Source organism: Bombina bombina, chromosome 10 (assembly GCF_027579735.1).
Source record: "Bombina bombina isolate aBomBom1 chromosome 10, aBomBom1.pri, whole genome shotgun sequence".
Classification (NCBI taxonomy): Eukaryota; Metazoa; Chordata; class Amphibia; order Anura; family Bombinatoridae; genus Bombina; species Bombina bombina.
Window position 1 is genome coordinate 192,959,274 of NC_069508.1, and position 12,668 is coordinate 192,971,941.

The 12,668-nt window shown below is 40.1% G+C and overlaps 1 protein-coding gene across 1 annotated transcript in view; it reads right to left on the reverse strand.

Moving 5' to 3' along the window:
* LOC128640795 (ubiquitin carboxyl-terminal hydrolase 24) overlaps window positions 1-12,668 on the reverse strand; it is a 385,043-nt gene that overhangs the window by 193,374 nt on the left and 179,001 nt on the right. The window contains exons 23-24 of the mRNA XM_053693215.1: window positions 9,150-9,305; window positions 6,540-6,610 (exon numbers count right to left, since the gene is read on the reverse strand). Of these exons, the coding sequence (XP_053549190.1) occupies window positions 6,540-6,610; window positions 9,150-9,305 (227 nt within the window). The remainder of the gene's footprint in view (window positions 1-6,539; window positions 6,611-9,149; window positions 9,306-12,668) is intronic.

The following is a 12,668-nucleotide window of genomic DNA, read 5'->3' on the forward strand; positions in this document are numbered from 1 at the left end:
GCATACCAGATCCTGCAAGGCCATGCAGGAGCTATTAGAATTATCGATGCTCTCTCTTTTTTGATACGAGCAATAACTTGTGGAAGGAGCGCAAACGGAGGAAACAGGTATGCTAGACCGAAATTCCAAGGAACCGCCAGAGCATCTATCAGAGCGGCCTGAGGATCTCTTGACCTTGAACCATACTTTGGAAGCTTGGCGTTCTGCCGAGACATCATCAGATCCAACTCCGGCACCCCTCATTTGAGGGTTAACCTGGAGAACACCTCTGGATGGAGAGCCCACTCCCCGGGATGAAATGTCTGTCTGATTAGGAAATTCGCTTCCAAGTTGTCCACTCCAGGAATGTGGATGGCAGATAGACAACAATTGTGAGCTTCCGCCCACTGAATAATCCGTGCCACCTACTTCATGGCTAACAAACTTAGAGTTTCTCCATGGTGGTTGATGTAAGCCACTGAGGTGATGGCGGACTGAAACCTGATAAACTAAGCTAAAGACAATTGAGGCCAAGCCATAAGAGCATTGTAAATCGCTCTCAACTCCAAGATGTTTATGGGGAGAGCAGACTCCTCCCGAGTCCATAGTCCCTGCGCCTTTCACGAGTCCCAGACTGCTCCCCAGCCTAGCAGGCTGGCGTCCGTGGTCACAATCTCCCAGGAAGGTCTCCGGAAGCATGTGCCCTGAGAAAAATGTATTGCTTTGTAATTGGATTCCTTTATTAGTTTCCCTGTATAATAGAGAACCAAACTAACGAACAATTTTTTAATTTTGTTTTTTAATTTTTATTTTTTATTAAATGAGCAAATTTTAGCAAAAAAGGAAATGTTTTCTTACCTGATAAATTGATTTCTTCTACGATACGACGAGTCCACGGATTCATCCTTACTTGTGGGATATTATCCTCCTGCTAACAGGAAGTGGCAAAGAGCACCACAGCAGAGCTGTATATATAGCTCCTCCCTTCTCTCCACCCCCAGTCATTCGACCAAAGGTATAGGAAGAGAAAGGAAAAGCTAAAAGGTGTAGAGGTGACTAAAGTATTGAAAAATAAAATAAATTATTCTCTCCAAAAAGAAAGAGGTAGCCGTAGCTTTTTGACCCCTACGCTTTCCAGAATAAACAATGAATAGAGAAGATGTTTGACGGAAATCCTTGGTCGCTTGTAAGTAAAACTTCAAAGCACGAACCACGTCCAAGTTATGCAACAGACGTTCCTTCTTAGAAGAAGGATTAGGACACAAGGAAGGAACAACAATTTCCTGATTAATATTCTTATTAGAAACAACCTTAGGAAGAAATCCAGGTTTAGTACGCAAAACCACCTTATCAGAATGGAATATAAGATAAGGCGAATTACATTGTAACGCTGAAAGCTCAGAAACTCTTCGAGCAGAAGAGATAGCAACTAAAAACAAAACTTTCCAAGATAACAGTTTAATATCTATAGAATGCATGGGTTCAAACGGAACCCCTTGAAGAACATTGAGAACTAAATTCAAACTCCATGGCGGAGCAATAGGTTTAAACACAGGCTTGATTCTGATTAAAGCCTGACAAAAAGAGTGAACGTCTGGGACATCCGCCAGACGCTTGTGTAGTAAAATTGACAAAGCAGAAATTTGTCCCTTTAAGGAACTAGCCGATAATCCCTTCTCCAATTCTTCTTGGAGAAAGGACAAAATCCTAGGAATCTTAACCCTACTCCATGAGTAGCCCTTGGATTCGCACCAAAAAAGATATTTACGGCATATCTTATGGTAAATCTTTCTCGTGACAGGCTTGCGAGCCTGAATCAAAGTATCAATGACCGATTCAGAGAATCCCCGCTTAGATAAAACTAAGCGTTCAATCTCCAAGCAGTCATCTGCAGGGAATTTAGGTATGGATGTTGGAACGGACCTTGAATGAGAAGGTCCTGTCTCAATGGCAGTTTCCACGGTGGCAGAGATGACAAGTCCACTAGATCTGCATACCAAGTCCTGCGTGGCCACGCAGGCGCTATTAGAATTACTTAAGCTATCTCTCCTGTTTGATTCTTGCAATCAGACGAGGTAGGAGAGGAAATGGTGGAAACACATAAGCCAGGTTGAACGACCAAGGTACTGCTAGAGCATCTATCAGTACAGCTCGAGGATCCCTTGACCTGGACCCGTAACGTGAAAGTTTGGCATTCTGTCGAGATGCCATCAGATCCAATTCCGGTATGCCCCATTGATGAATCAATGATGCAAACACCTCCGGGTGGAGTTCCCACTCCCCCGGATGAAAAGTCTGACGACTTAGAAAATCTGCTTCCCAGTTCTCTACTCCTGGGATATAGATTGCTGATAGATGGCAAGAGTGAGTCTCCACCCATCGGATTATCTTTGATACTTCTATCATCGCTAGAGAACTCCTTGTTCCCCCCTAATGACTGATATATGCCACAGTCGTGATATTGTCTGACTGGAATCTTATGAATTTGGCCAAAGCCAACTGAGGCCACACCTAAAGCGCGTTGACTATTGCTCTCAGTTCCAGAACATTGATTGGTAATTGAGACTCCACCTGAGTCCAAACACCCTGAGCCTTCAGGGAATTCCAGACTGCACCCCAGCCCAAGAGGCTGCCGTCCGTCATCACTATTACCCATGATGGCCTGCGGAAGCACATTCCCTGGGACAGATGATCCTTTGACAACCACCAAAGAAGAGAGTCTGTGGTCTCTTGATCCAGATTTATCTGAGGAGATAAATTTGCATAATCCCCATTCCACTGTCTGAGCATGCACAGCTGCAGTGGCCTGAGATGAAAGCGAGCAAACGGAATGATGTCCATTGCCGCTACCATTAATCCAATGACCTCCATACACTGAGCCACTGATGGCCGAGGAATGGACCAATGAATTCGACAAGTATTTAGAATCTTTGATTTTCTGACCTCCGTCAGGAATATTTTCGTGTCTACTGAGTCTATCAGAGTTCCCAAGAATGGAACTCTTGTTTGTGGAACAAGTGAACTCTTTTCTATATTCACTTTCCAACCGTGAGTTCTTAGAAAAGACAACACGATGTCCGTGTGAGATTTGGTCAGATAAGTTGACGCCTGGATCAGAATATCGTCCAGATAGGGTGCCACCACTGCTATACCCCGTGGTCTGAGAACCGCTAGAAGGGACCCTAGAACCTTTGTGAAGATTCTGGGAGCTGTGGCCAACCCGAAGGGAAGGGCCACGAACTGATAATGTTTGTCCAGAAAGGCAAACCTTAGAAACTGATGATGATCCTTGTGGATAGGAATGTGAAGATACGCATCCTTCAGATCCACGGTGGTCATATATTGACCCTCCTGGATCATTGGTAAAATTGTTCGTATAGTCTCCATCTTGAACAATGGGACTCTAAGAAATTTGTTGAGACTTTTGAGATCTAAAATCGGTCTGAAGGTTCCCTCTTTTTTGGGAACCACGAATAGATTTGAGTAAAACCCCTGTCCCTGTTCCAGTTTTGGAACTGGGCAAATTACTCCCATTGTATAGAGGTCTCTTACACAGCGTAAGAACGCCTCTCTCTTTGTCTGGTCTACAGACAAACGTGAAAGGTGAAATCTCCCCTTTGGGAGAAAATCCTTGAATTCCAGCTGATACCCCTGGGTCACAATTTCCAATGCCCAGGGATCCTGAACATCCCTTGCCCAAGCCTGAGCAAAGAGAGAAAGTCTGCCCCCTACAAGATCCGGTCCCGGATCGGGGGCTGCCCCTTCATGCTGTCTTGGTAGCAGCAGCGGGCTTCTTGGCTTGTTTACCTTTATTCCAGGCCTGGTTAGGTCTCCAGACAGACTTGGATTGAGCAGAGTTCCCTTCCTGCTTAGTGGAGGAAGAGGAAGCAGAGGGTACTCCTTTAAAATTTCAAAAGGAACGAAAATTATTTTGTTTACCCCTCATCTTTAAAGACTTGTCCTGCGGTAGGGCATGACCCTTACCACCAGTAATGTCAGAGATGATTTCCTTCAGTTCAGGCCCGAATAGGGTCTTACCCTTGAAAGGAATAGCTAAAAGCTTAGATTTAGATGACACATCAGCAGACCACGATTTCAGCCATAACGCTCTGCGCGCCAGAATGGCAAAGCCTGCATTTTTTGCCGCTAATTTTGCAATTTGAAAAGCAGCATCTGTGATAAATGAATTGGCTAGCTTCAGAGCATTTATTCTGTGTAAAATGTCCTCTAAAGGTGTGTCTACCTTCAGGGACTCCTCCAGGGCATCAAACCAGAAAGCCGCTGCAGTAGTTACTGGAACAATGCAGGCTGTAGACTGTAAGAGAAAACCCTAGTGAACAAATAACTTCTTTAGAAGGCCCTCTAATTTTTTATCCATAGGGTCTTTAAAAGCACAACTGTCCTCAATAGTTATAGTTGTACGCTTAGCTAGAGTAGATATAGCTCCCTCCACCATAGGGACCAATTGCCAGGAGTCTGATATAGGAAACATTTTCCTAAAGTTAGGAGGGGGAGAAAACTGTATACCTGGTCTATCCCATTCTTTAACAATTTCCGAAAAACTTTTAGGAACCGGAAAAACATCAGTGTAAGTAGGTACTTCTAGATATTTGTCCACACAATTTTTGTCTTACACAATTTTTCTGGGGGAATTGTGATAGGGTCACAATCATCCAAAGTCGCCAAAACCTCCCTGAGCAACAGACGGAGGCATGCAAGTTTAAATTTAAAGGATGTGACGTCCGAATCTGTCTGAGGCAATACATTTCCTGATTTTGAAAGTTCTCCCTCAGACAGGAATTCCCTGACCCCCAAATCAGAGCACTGTGAGAGTACATCGGAAATGTCCAATAAGGCATCAGCGGGTTCAGTATTCACATTAATACCTGGCCTACTGCGTTTACCCTGCAAAACTGGCAGTTTAGATAATACCTCTGTAAGGGTAGTTGACATAACTGCAGCCATATCTTGCAGAGTAAAAGAATTAGACGCACTAGAAGTACTTGGCGTCGCTTGAGTGGGCGTTACAGGTTGTGACACTTGGGGAGAATTAGATGGCATATCCTGATTCTCTTCAGACTGAGAATCATCCTTAGACACACTTTCATTACCCAAAATATATTCTTTACAGTGTAAGGCCCTTTCAGTACAAGAAGGACACAATATAAGAGGGGGTTCCACAAAGGCTTCTAAACACATAGAGCATTGACTTTCCTCAATGTCAGACATGTTGAACAGGCTAGTAATAACCACAAAGTCGTTTAACACTTTATGATGTAAAACAAATTTTTTTAAAAACGAGTACTGCGCCTTTAATAAAAAAGTGCACAATTTTTCCAAATTTGCTTAAAAATATTCACAAACGTTCAATTTTAAGGTAATCCTGTCCTATATTGCAGTCGGATATTGCACCACAAGCAAGGGGCAAAATAACCCTCTAAACTAGCAAATTAACCCCAAAAATGTTAATGTACAAAATTTGACAAACCCCTGCACCTCGCCACAGCCCTGCTGTGGCGCCTACCTGCCCCCAGGGATCTGAGAAATGCTTCAAAATCACTTTGGTACACAAATATTCAGTTTGGGCCCAACCGGAGCTGAAAACTGCTGTCTGCTTGACAAAGTAACTGCGCAACTGAGGCGCGAAAATTAGGCCCCGACCATCATATACGATGAAAACTCAGCCTCAACAACCGCATGTAAAGCGGTTTATTACTAGCCATGTGGATAGGCATCCATAAAAAGTATGATACTAGCCATGTGGACCGCCAGCACAAAGTATAACAACCAGCCATATAACCTTTTTTCTATTAATATAAAACCGTTAGGCTGCCCCAGTGTCTTAACCATGCTGCCATAATATCTAATGCTGCATTAAGCCCTAATAAAAAATAATACACAGGATTTCAGTAATACCCCTTGTTATTCTCTATAGGATTACTGCTTACCCCTTCCCTCTTTGGGAACTATGTCAGCCAGTTCTGATATATAACAGTCTCCTCAGAAATAAATGACTGAACATACCTCAATGCTGCTTGTAGCATGAAAACGTTCCCCACACTGAAGATTCCTCTAGTATTCCTCAGTCACACTGTGGGAACCAACATGGATCTTAGTGACATCTGCTAAGATCATCAACCTCAGAGCAGAAATCTTCTTCCATATGCTGCCTGAGGAAAATAGTACTCACCGGTACCATTTAAAATATGAAGAAACTAAAAACTATCATTTTAACACCTCTTTCAACCTCTTCCTATTACTAGCATAGGGAAAGAGAATGACTGGAGATGGAGAGAAGGGAGGAGTTATATATACAGCTCTGCTGTGGTGCTCTTTGCCACTTCCTGTTAGCAGGAGGACAATATCCCACAAGGATGAATCCGTGGACTCGTCGTATCTTGTAGAAGAAATGTTAAATTCCTTGAAACAAATGTTTGCTCATGTCATACAGTATCTAATCACACGCAATTTTACATTTGTACCAATGCCATTCTTTTTTTTCTAATTTCAATGACATCATCCTTATACTTTTAAAACAAATCTCAAAAGTAAACTCTTACTTCGGCACTTGGAGATCCGAGAAGAATATCAATAATAAAATCAGCAACAGAGGGCAAGTTATAAAAAGACCCTAAAAAAAGAAAGAAACATCCATGTTTACAATTTAGTTATTTCATTGGTTATAAATACTGTGTGTACTTTACAGGGACAGTGTACTGTGATATTTGTCCTCTCCTTTAATGTGTTTCCAATTATCAATTTTACCTGCTGGAAAATATTAAAAAAAAGTGTGTTTGCATATAGCTTTTTTCTCTTTATTTTGTCATTAAAAATAGCCGATTTTCCCTGATGTATCTCCAACTATACTGACTTAAAGAGATAGTCTAGTTAAAATTAAACTAAATGTAGCCACCAATCAGCAAGCGCTACCCAGGTGCTCAACCAAAAATGGGCCGGCTTCTAATCTTACATTCTTGCTTTTTCAAATAAAAATACCAAGAGAACAAATAAAAATTAATAGGAGTAAATTAGAAAGTTGCTTAAAATTGCTGCTCTATCTGAATCATGAAAGATTAATTTTGACTACTAGACTATTCCTTTAAGTACTTGTCATAGAAAAGCTATGTAAACAAAAATGTTTATAAAAAAAAAAAAAGAAACTTTTATTGTAAGTATATTAAGTTTTGAATAGGTTGAACTTGGACTTGTCTTTCTTTAACCTTAAAGGGACAGTATACACTCATTTTCATATAACTGCATGTAATAGACACTACTATAAAGAATAAGATGCACAGATACTGATATAAAAATCCAGTATAAAACTGTTTAAAAACTTACTTAGAAGCTGTCAGTTTAGCTCTGTTGAAAAGGCAGCTGGAAAGCCCACTGCAAGTGGGAAATAAGACACCCCCCCCCTTACCCCTTCCTTTGCATATGAAAAGACCCTTTACACAATCAGGAATAAGCTAGAGTAGGTATCTGTCGGTATTCTCATAAAACTTTGGGGCTTGGTTAGGAGTCTGAAAATCAGAGCAATGTTATTTAAAAATAAGCAAAACTATACATTAAAAAAAAAACAAAAAAAACTTTATGGTCTATATAAATAGATCTACAAAACATTTATGCAAAGAAAAAATGAGTGTATAATGTCCCTTTAATTGTGTCCCTAACAGAGAGACTGTTGGACTTAGCAGTGGGAATACAAACAAGTGTCACTGCCAGGAAATTAAAAAAACGGACGCAGTTGGTTACAGATGATGACATGGATACAGTCCAGTCTGAGAGCTTGCTCACGTGCTTGGAACACTCTCAGCTTAAAGGGATAGTCTAGTCAAAATTAAACTTTTATGATTCAGGGAGAGCATGCAATTTTAAGCAACTTTCTAATTTACTACTATTATCAATTTTTCTTCGTTCTCTTGGTATCTTTATTTGAAAAAACAATAATGTAAGCTTGGGAGCCGGACCATTTTTGGTTCAGCACCTTGGCATTTTATGTCCATTTAAATATAAAGAAACCACTAAACATGTTGTCATGCGTATGTAAATGCACTATTTACACTTGCTAAATACAGTTTTGTTTAAATTTTAAGTGTAACAGGAAGTATTCTAGTATAGCTCGGCCTTTAAGAGATATTGTATTTTAAAGGGACATGAAACCCAAAATGTTCATGATTCAAACAGAGAATACAATTTTAAACAACTTTCCAATTTACTTCTATTAACTAACTTGCTTCATTCTCTTAGTAGCCTTTGTTGAAGAAGCAGAAATTCAATACTGGGAACTAGCTGAACAATTTGGACGAGCCAATAACATGAGGCATAAATGTACAGCCACCAATCAGCAGCTCCTAGGCCTACTAAAATATAAATTAGATAATACAAGTAAATTGTAAAGTTTAAAATCACATGCTCTATCTGAATCATGATAGAATTTTATTTTATGAACCTTTGAAATCGCCTCTATTTTCAGCTGAGTGAATTAAATTATTTACAAATATCTATTTTACCTTTATTTTGTCACTGGAAATATCTGGAGGGTGTGGCAATAATCCCTCTATGGCAGCTTTGCTTGCAACAATGTTTGTAGCAATTTTAAACATTGCTGCAAACACTGCTATCACGGAATGGTAAAGATAATGTGCAAGCTTCTGAGTCTACCTAGGTTTAATCTTCAAAAAAGAATACCAAGAAAACAAAGCTGATTTGAGCATATACGTAAATTAGATTTTTTTTTATATATAAATTGCTCAACCTGAATGATGAACATTTAATGTTAACTTACTGCTCCTTTAATGTATATATAAACATTGTGGGTTTTCCAATTTCGGTGAGACTTAGAAGTGCAGACTCCAGATATAACACTTCTATACGACACATAATAATTGTTTGCAAACTCAAGTGAATTGTTTAGGGCTGTCCCTAGTTGGCATTGGCACAGAAAGTTAGATAAAAATAACGATTGCTATATAAAGGTTAACCCTGTACTAATATTTCTTCATCACTTAGGCAACCAATATAAAATGTTAAAAACATTAGCATATTATACTCCATCTAATCACAGTATTTAATACATTGTTCTCTCTTGCATTTATTTAGAGTTTGAAGTCTCTAAGTGTTCAGACGTCATGCACACTGATCCCCGAAATAAACTCATAAAAAAGGCTTACCCAGCTGCTGGCTGCGAAGTTGTAGGCACGTAACCAGCAGAGACAGAGCCTCTCCTGCAATCAGAGCATCTTTGGTCGATACAGACTGCTGCCTTACACAGATCCATGCATGCAATGATGTGGGTTCTCCTTCACTTCCAGAACTACAATTGCTTCCTAAAGGGAAAATAAATAAAGGGTTAATGTCTGATTTGGATGCAGAAACATCAGCAGAATCTGTAGTGAGTTTGTTTAGTCAGTGACTTCAAGCCCACTTATGGTTTTCATGATTTCTATTTATTAAGTCTGCCCATACAAAAGAACAGTCCAGCCTTCAAAAAACAAAGTGCCACTGAAGTAAGAGATACAGAAAAACTCTGGTGTACCGTATGCAATTATTATTAATTTATTTATAAAGCGCCAGCAAATTACGCAGCGATATACAAAGAATAAAAAACATTACAGGGATACAGTCATACACAAACAAGTACAGTAGGGGTAAATAACAGTTGTAGGTGCGATCATTCTGTTATACAAAAGGAGAGAAATGCCCTGCCCTTGAGCACAATCAGTAGTAGTTCACTTTAAACACAAAGTGGCCTGCAGGTAGAAAGGTTCTCAAGCTTACAATCTAAAGGAGAAGGAATGGACACAGAAGGTAAGGGAGAGAAAAAAATATGTCTGATATAAGGCTGAGTGAACTGAGAGCGAGTGATGACATGGGGGGGGAAGTGTGTGGTGACTGAGCAAGTGAGATTTGGAAAAATGTAAAAGAATGTGGAAAAATGGCAGTACAAAGGCTGTGAGTCTGAAGTGGTTTCTCTATCTTGGATTGTTAGTGTCAGCTGCACATAATTACTGTTAGGTGTGTGTATATATATGAAGGTAAGCAATAGGGTGGGTGGTGGTTGGGAGGGATTGGTGGGCTTGTGCTTGCAAATCTTGAGTCTAAGGTTAGGTGTGAGGCTTGTAAAATGTCATTGCAAATCTGGAGTCTGAGGTTAGGTGTGAGGCTTTGGAAAGAGAGAGGAGTGTAAACATGGGAGGAGGGGTTTGAGACATCAGAGGGGGAGAAAAAGTTTGGAAATAAAGTCTGGAGACAAAGATTGTATACAAAAACATAATTTATGTAAGAATTTACCTGATAAATTAATTTCTTTCATATTGGCAAGAGTCCATGAGCTAGTGACGTATGGGATATACATTCCTACCAGGAGGGGCAAAGTTTCCCAAACCTCAAAATGCCTATAAATACACCTCCCACCACACCCACAATTCAGTTTAACGAATAGCCAAGAAGTGGGGTGATAAGAAAGGAGCGAAAGCATCAACAAGGAATTGGAATAATTGTGCTTTATACAAAAAAATCATAACCACCACAAAAAGGGTGGGCCTCATGGACTCTTGCCAATATGAAAGAAATTAATTTATCAGGTAAATTCTTACATAAATTATGTTTTCTTTCATGTAATTGGCAAGAGTCCATGAGCTAGTGACGTATGGGATAGCAGATACCCAAGATGTGGAACTCCACGCAAGAGTCACTAGAGAGGGAGGGATAAAAATAAAGACAGCCAATTCCGCTGAAAAATAAATCCACAACCCAAATCAAAAGTTTTACTCTTTATAATGAAAAAAACTGAAATTATAAGCAGAAGAATCAAACTGAAACAGCTGCCTGAAGTACTTTTCTACCAAAAACTGCTTCTGAAGAAGAAAAAACATCAAAATGGTAGAATTTAGTAAATGTATGCAAAGAAGACCAAGCTGCTGCTTTGCAAATCTGATCAACAGAAGCTTCATTCTTAAAAGCCCAGGAAGTAGAAACTGACCTAGTAGAATGAGCCGTAATCCTCTGAGGCGGGGATTTACCTGACTCCAAATAATGATGAATTAAAAGCTTTAACCAAGATGCCAAAGAAATGGCAGAAGCCTTCTGACCTTTCCTAGAACCAGAAAAGATAACAAATAGACTAGAAGTCTTTCTGAAATCGTTAGTAGCTTCAACATAATATTTCAAAGCTCTAACCACATCCAAAGAATGTAAAGATCTCTCCAGAGAATTCTTTGGATTAGGACACAATGAAGGGACAACAATTTCTCTACTAATGTTGTTGGAATTCACAACTTTAGGTAAAAATTTAAATGAAGTCCGCAAAACCGCCTTATCCTGATGAAAAATCAGAAAAGGAGACTCACAAGAAAGAGCAGATAATTCAGAAACTCTTCCAGCAGAAGAAATGGCCAAAAGGAACAATACTTTCAAAGAAAGTAATTTAATGTCCAGAGAATGCATAGGCTCAAACGGAGGAGCCTGTAAAGCCCTCAAAACCAAATTAAGACTCCAAGGAGGAGAGATTGACTTAATGACAGGCTTGATACAAACCAAGGCCTGTATAAAACAATGAATATCAGGAAGATTAGCAATTTTTCTGTGGAACAGAACAGAAAGAGCAGAGATTTGTTCTTTCAAGGAACTTGCAGACAAACCCTTATCTAAACCATCCTGAAGAAACTGTAAAATTCTAGGAATTCTAAAAGAATGCCAAGAGAATTTATGAGAACACCATGAAATGTAAGTCTTCCAAACTCTGTAATAAATCTTTCTAGATACAGATTTACGAGCCTGCAACATAGTATTAATCACTGAGTCAGAGAAAACTATGACTAAGCACTAAGCGTTCAATCTCCATACCTTCAAATTTAATGATTTGAGATCCTGATGGAAAAATGGGCCTTGAGATAGGTCTGGCCTTAACGGAAGTGGCCAAGGTTGGCAACTGGACATCCAAACAAGATCCGCATACCAAAACCTGTGAGGCCATACTGGAGCCACCAGCAGTACAAATGAACGCTCCATTATGATTTTGGAAATCACTCTTGGAAGAAGAACTAGAGGCGGTAAGATATAAGCAGGTTGAAAACTCCAAGGAAGTGTCAACGCATCCACTGCTTCCGCCTGAGGATCCCTGGACCTGGACAGATACCTGGGAAGTTTCCTGTTTAGATGAGAAGCCATCAGATCTATTTCTGGAAGCCCCCACATCTGAACAATCTGAAAAAACACATCTGGGTGAAGAGACCACTCTCCCGGATGTAAAGTCTGGCGACTGAGATAATCCGCTTCCCAATTGTCTATACCTGGGATATGGACCGCAGAAATTAGACAGGAGCTGGATTCCGCCCATGCAAGTATCCGAGATACTTCTTTCATAGCTTGAGGACTGTGAGTCCCACCTTGATGATTGACATATGCCACGGTTGTGACATTGTCTGTTTGAAAACAAATAAAAGGTTCTTTCTTCAGAAGAGTCCAAAACTGAAGAGCTCTGAGAATCGCACGGAGTTCCAAAATATTGATTGGTAATCTCGCCTCTTGAGACTTCCAAACCCCCTGCGCTGTCAGAGATGCCCAAACAGCTCCCCAACCTGAAAGACTCGCATCTGTTGTGATCACAGTCCAAGCTGGACGAACAAAAGAAGCCCCTTGAACTAAACGATGGTGATCTAACTACCAAGTCAGAGATAGTCGAACATTGG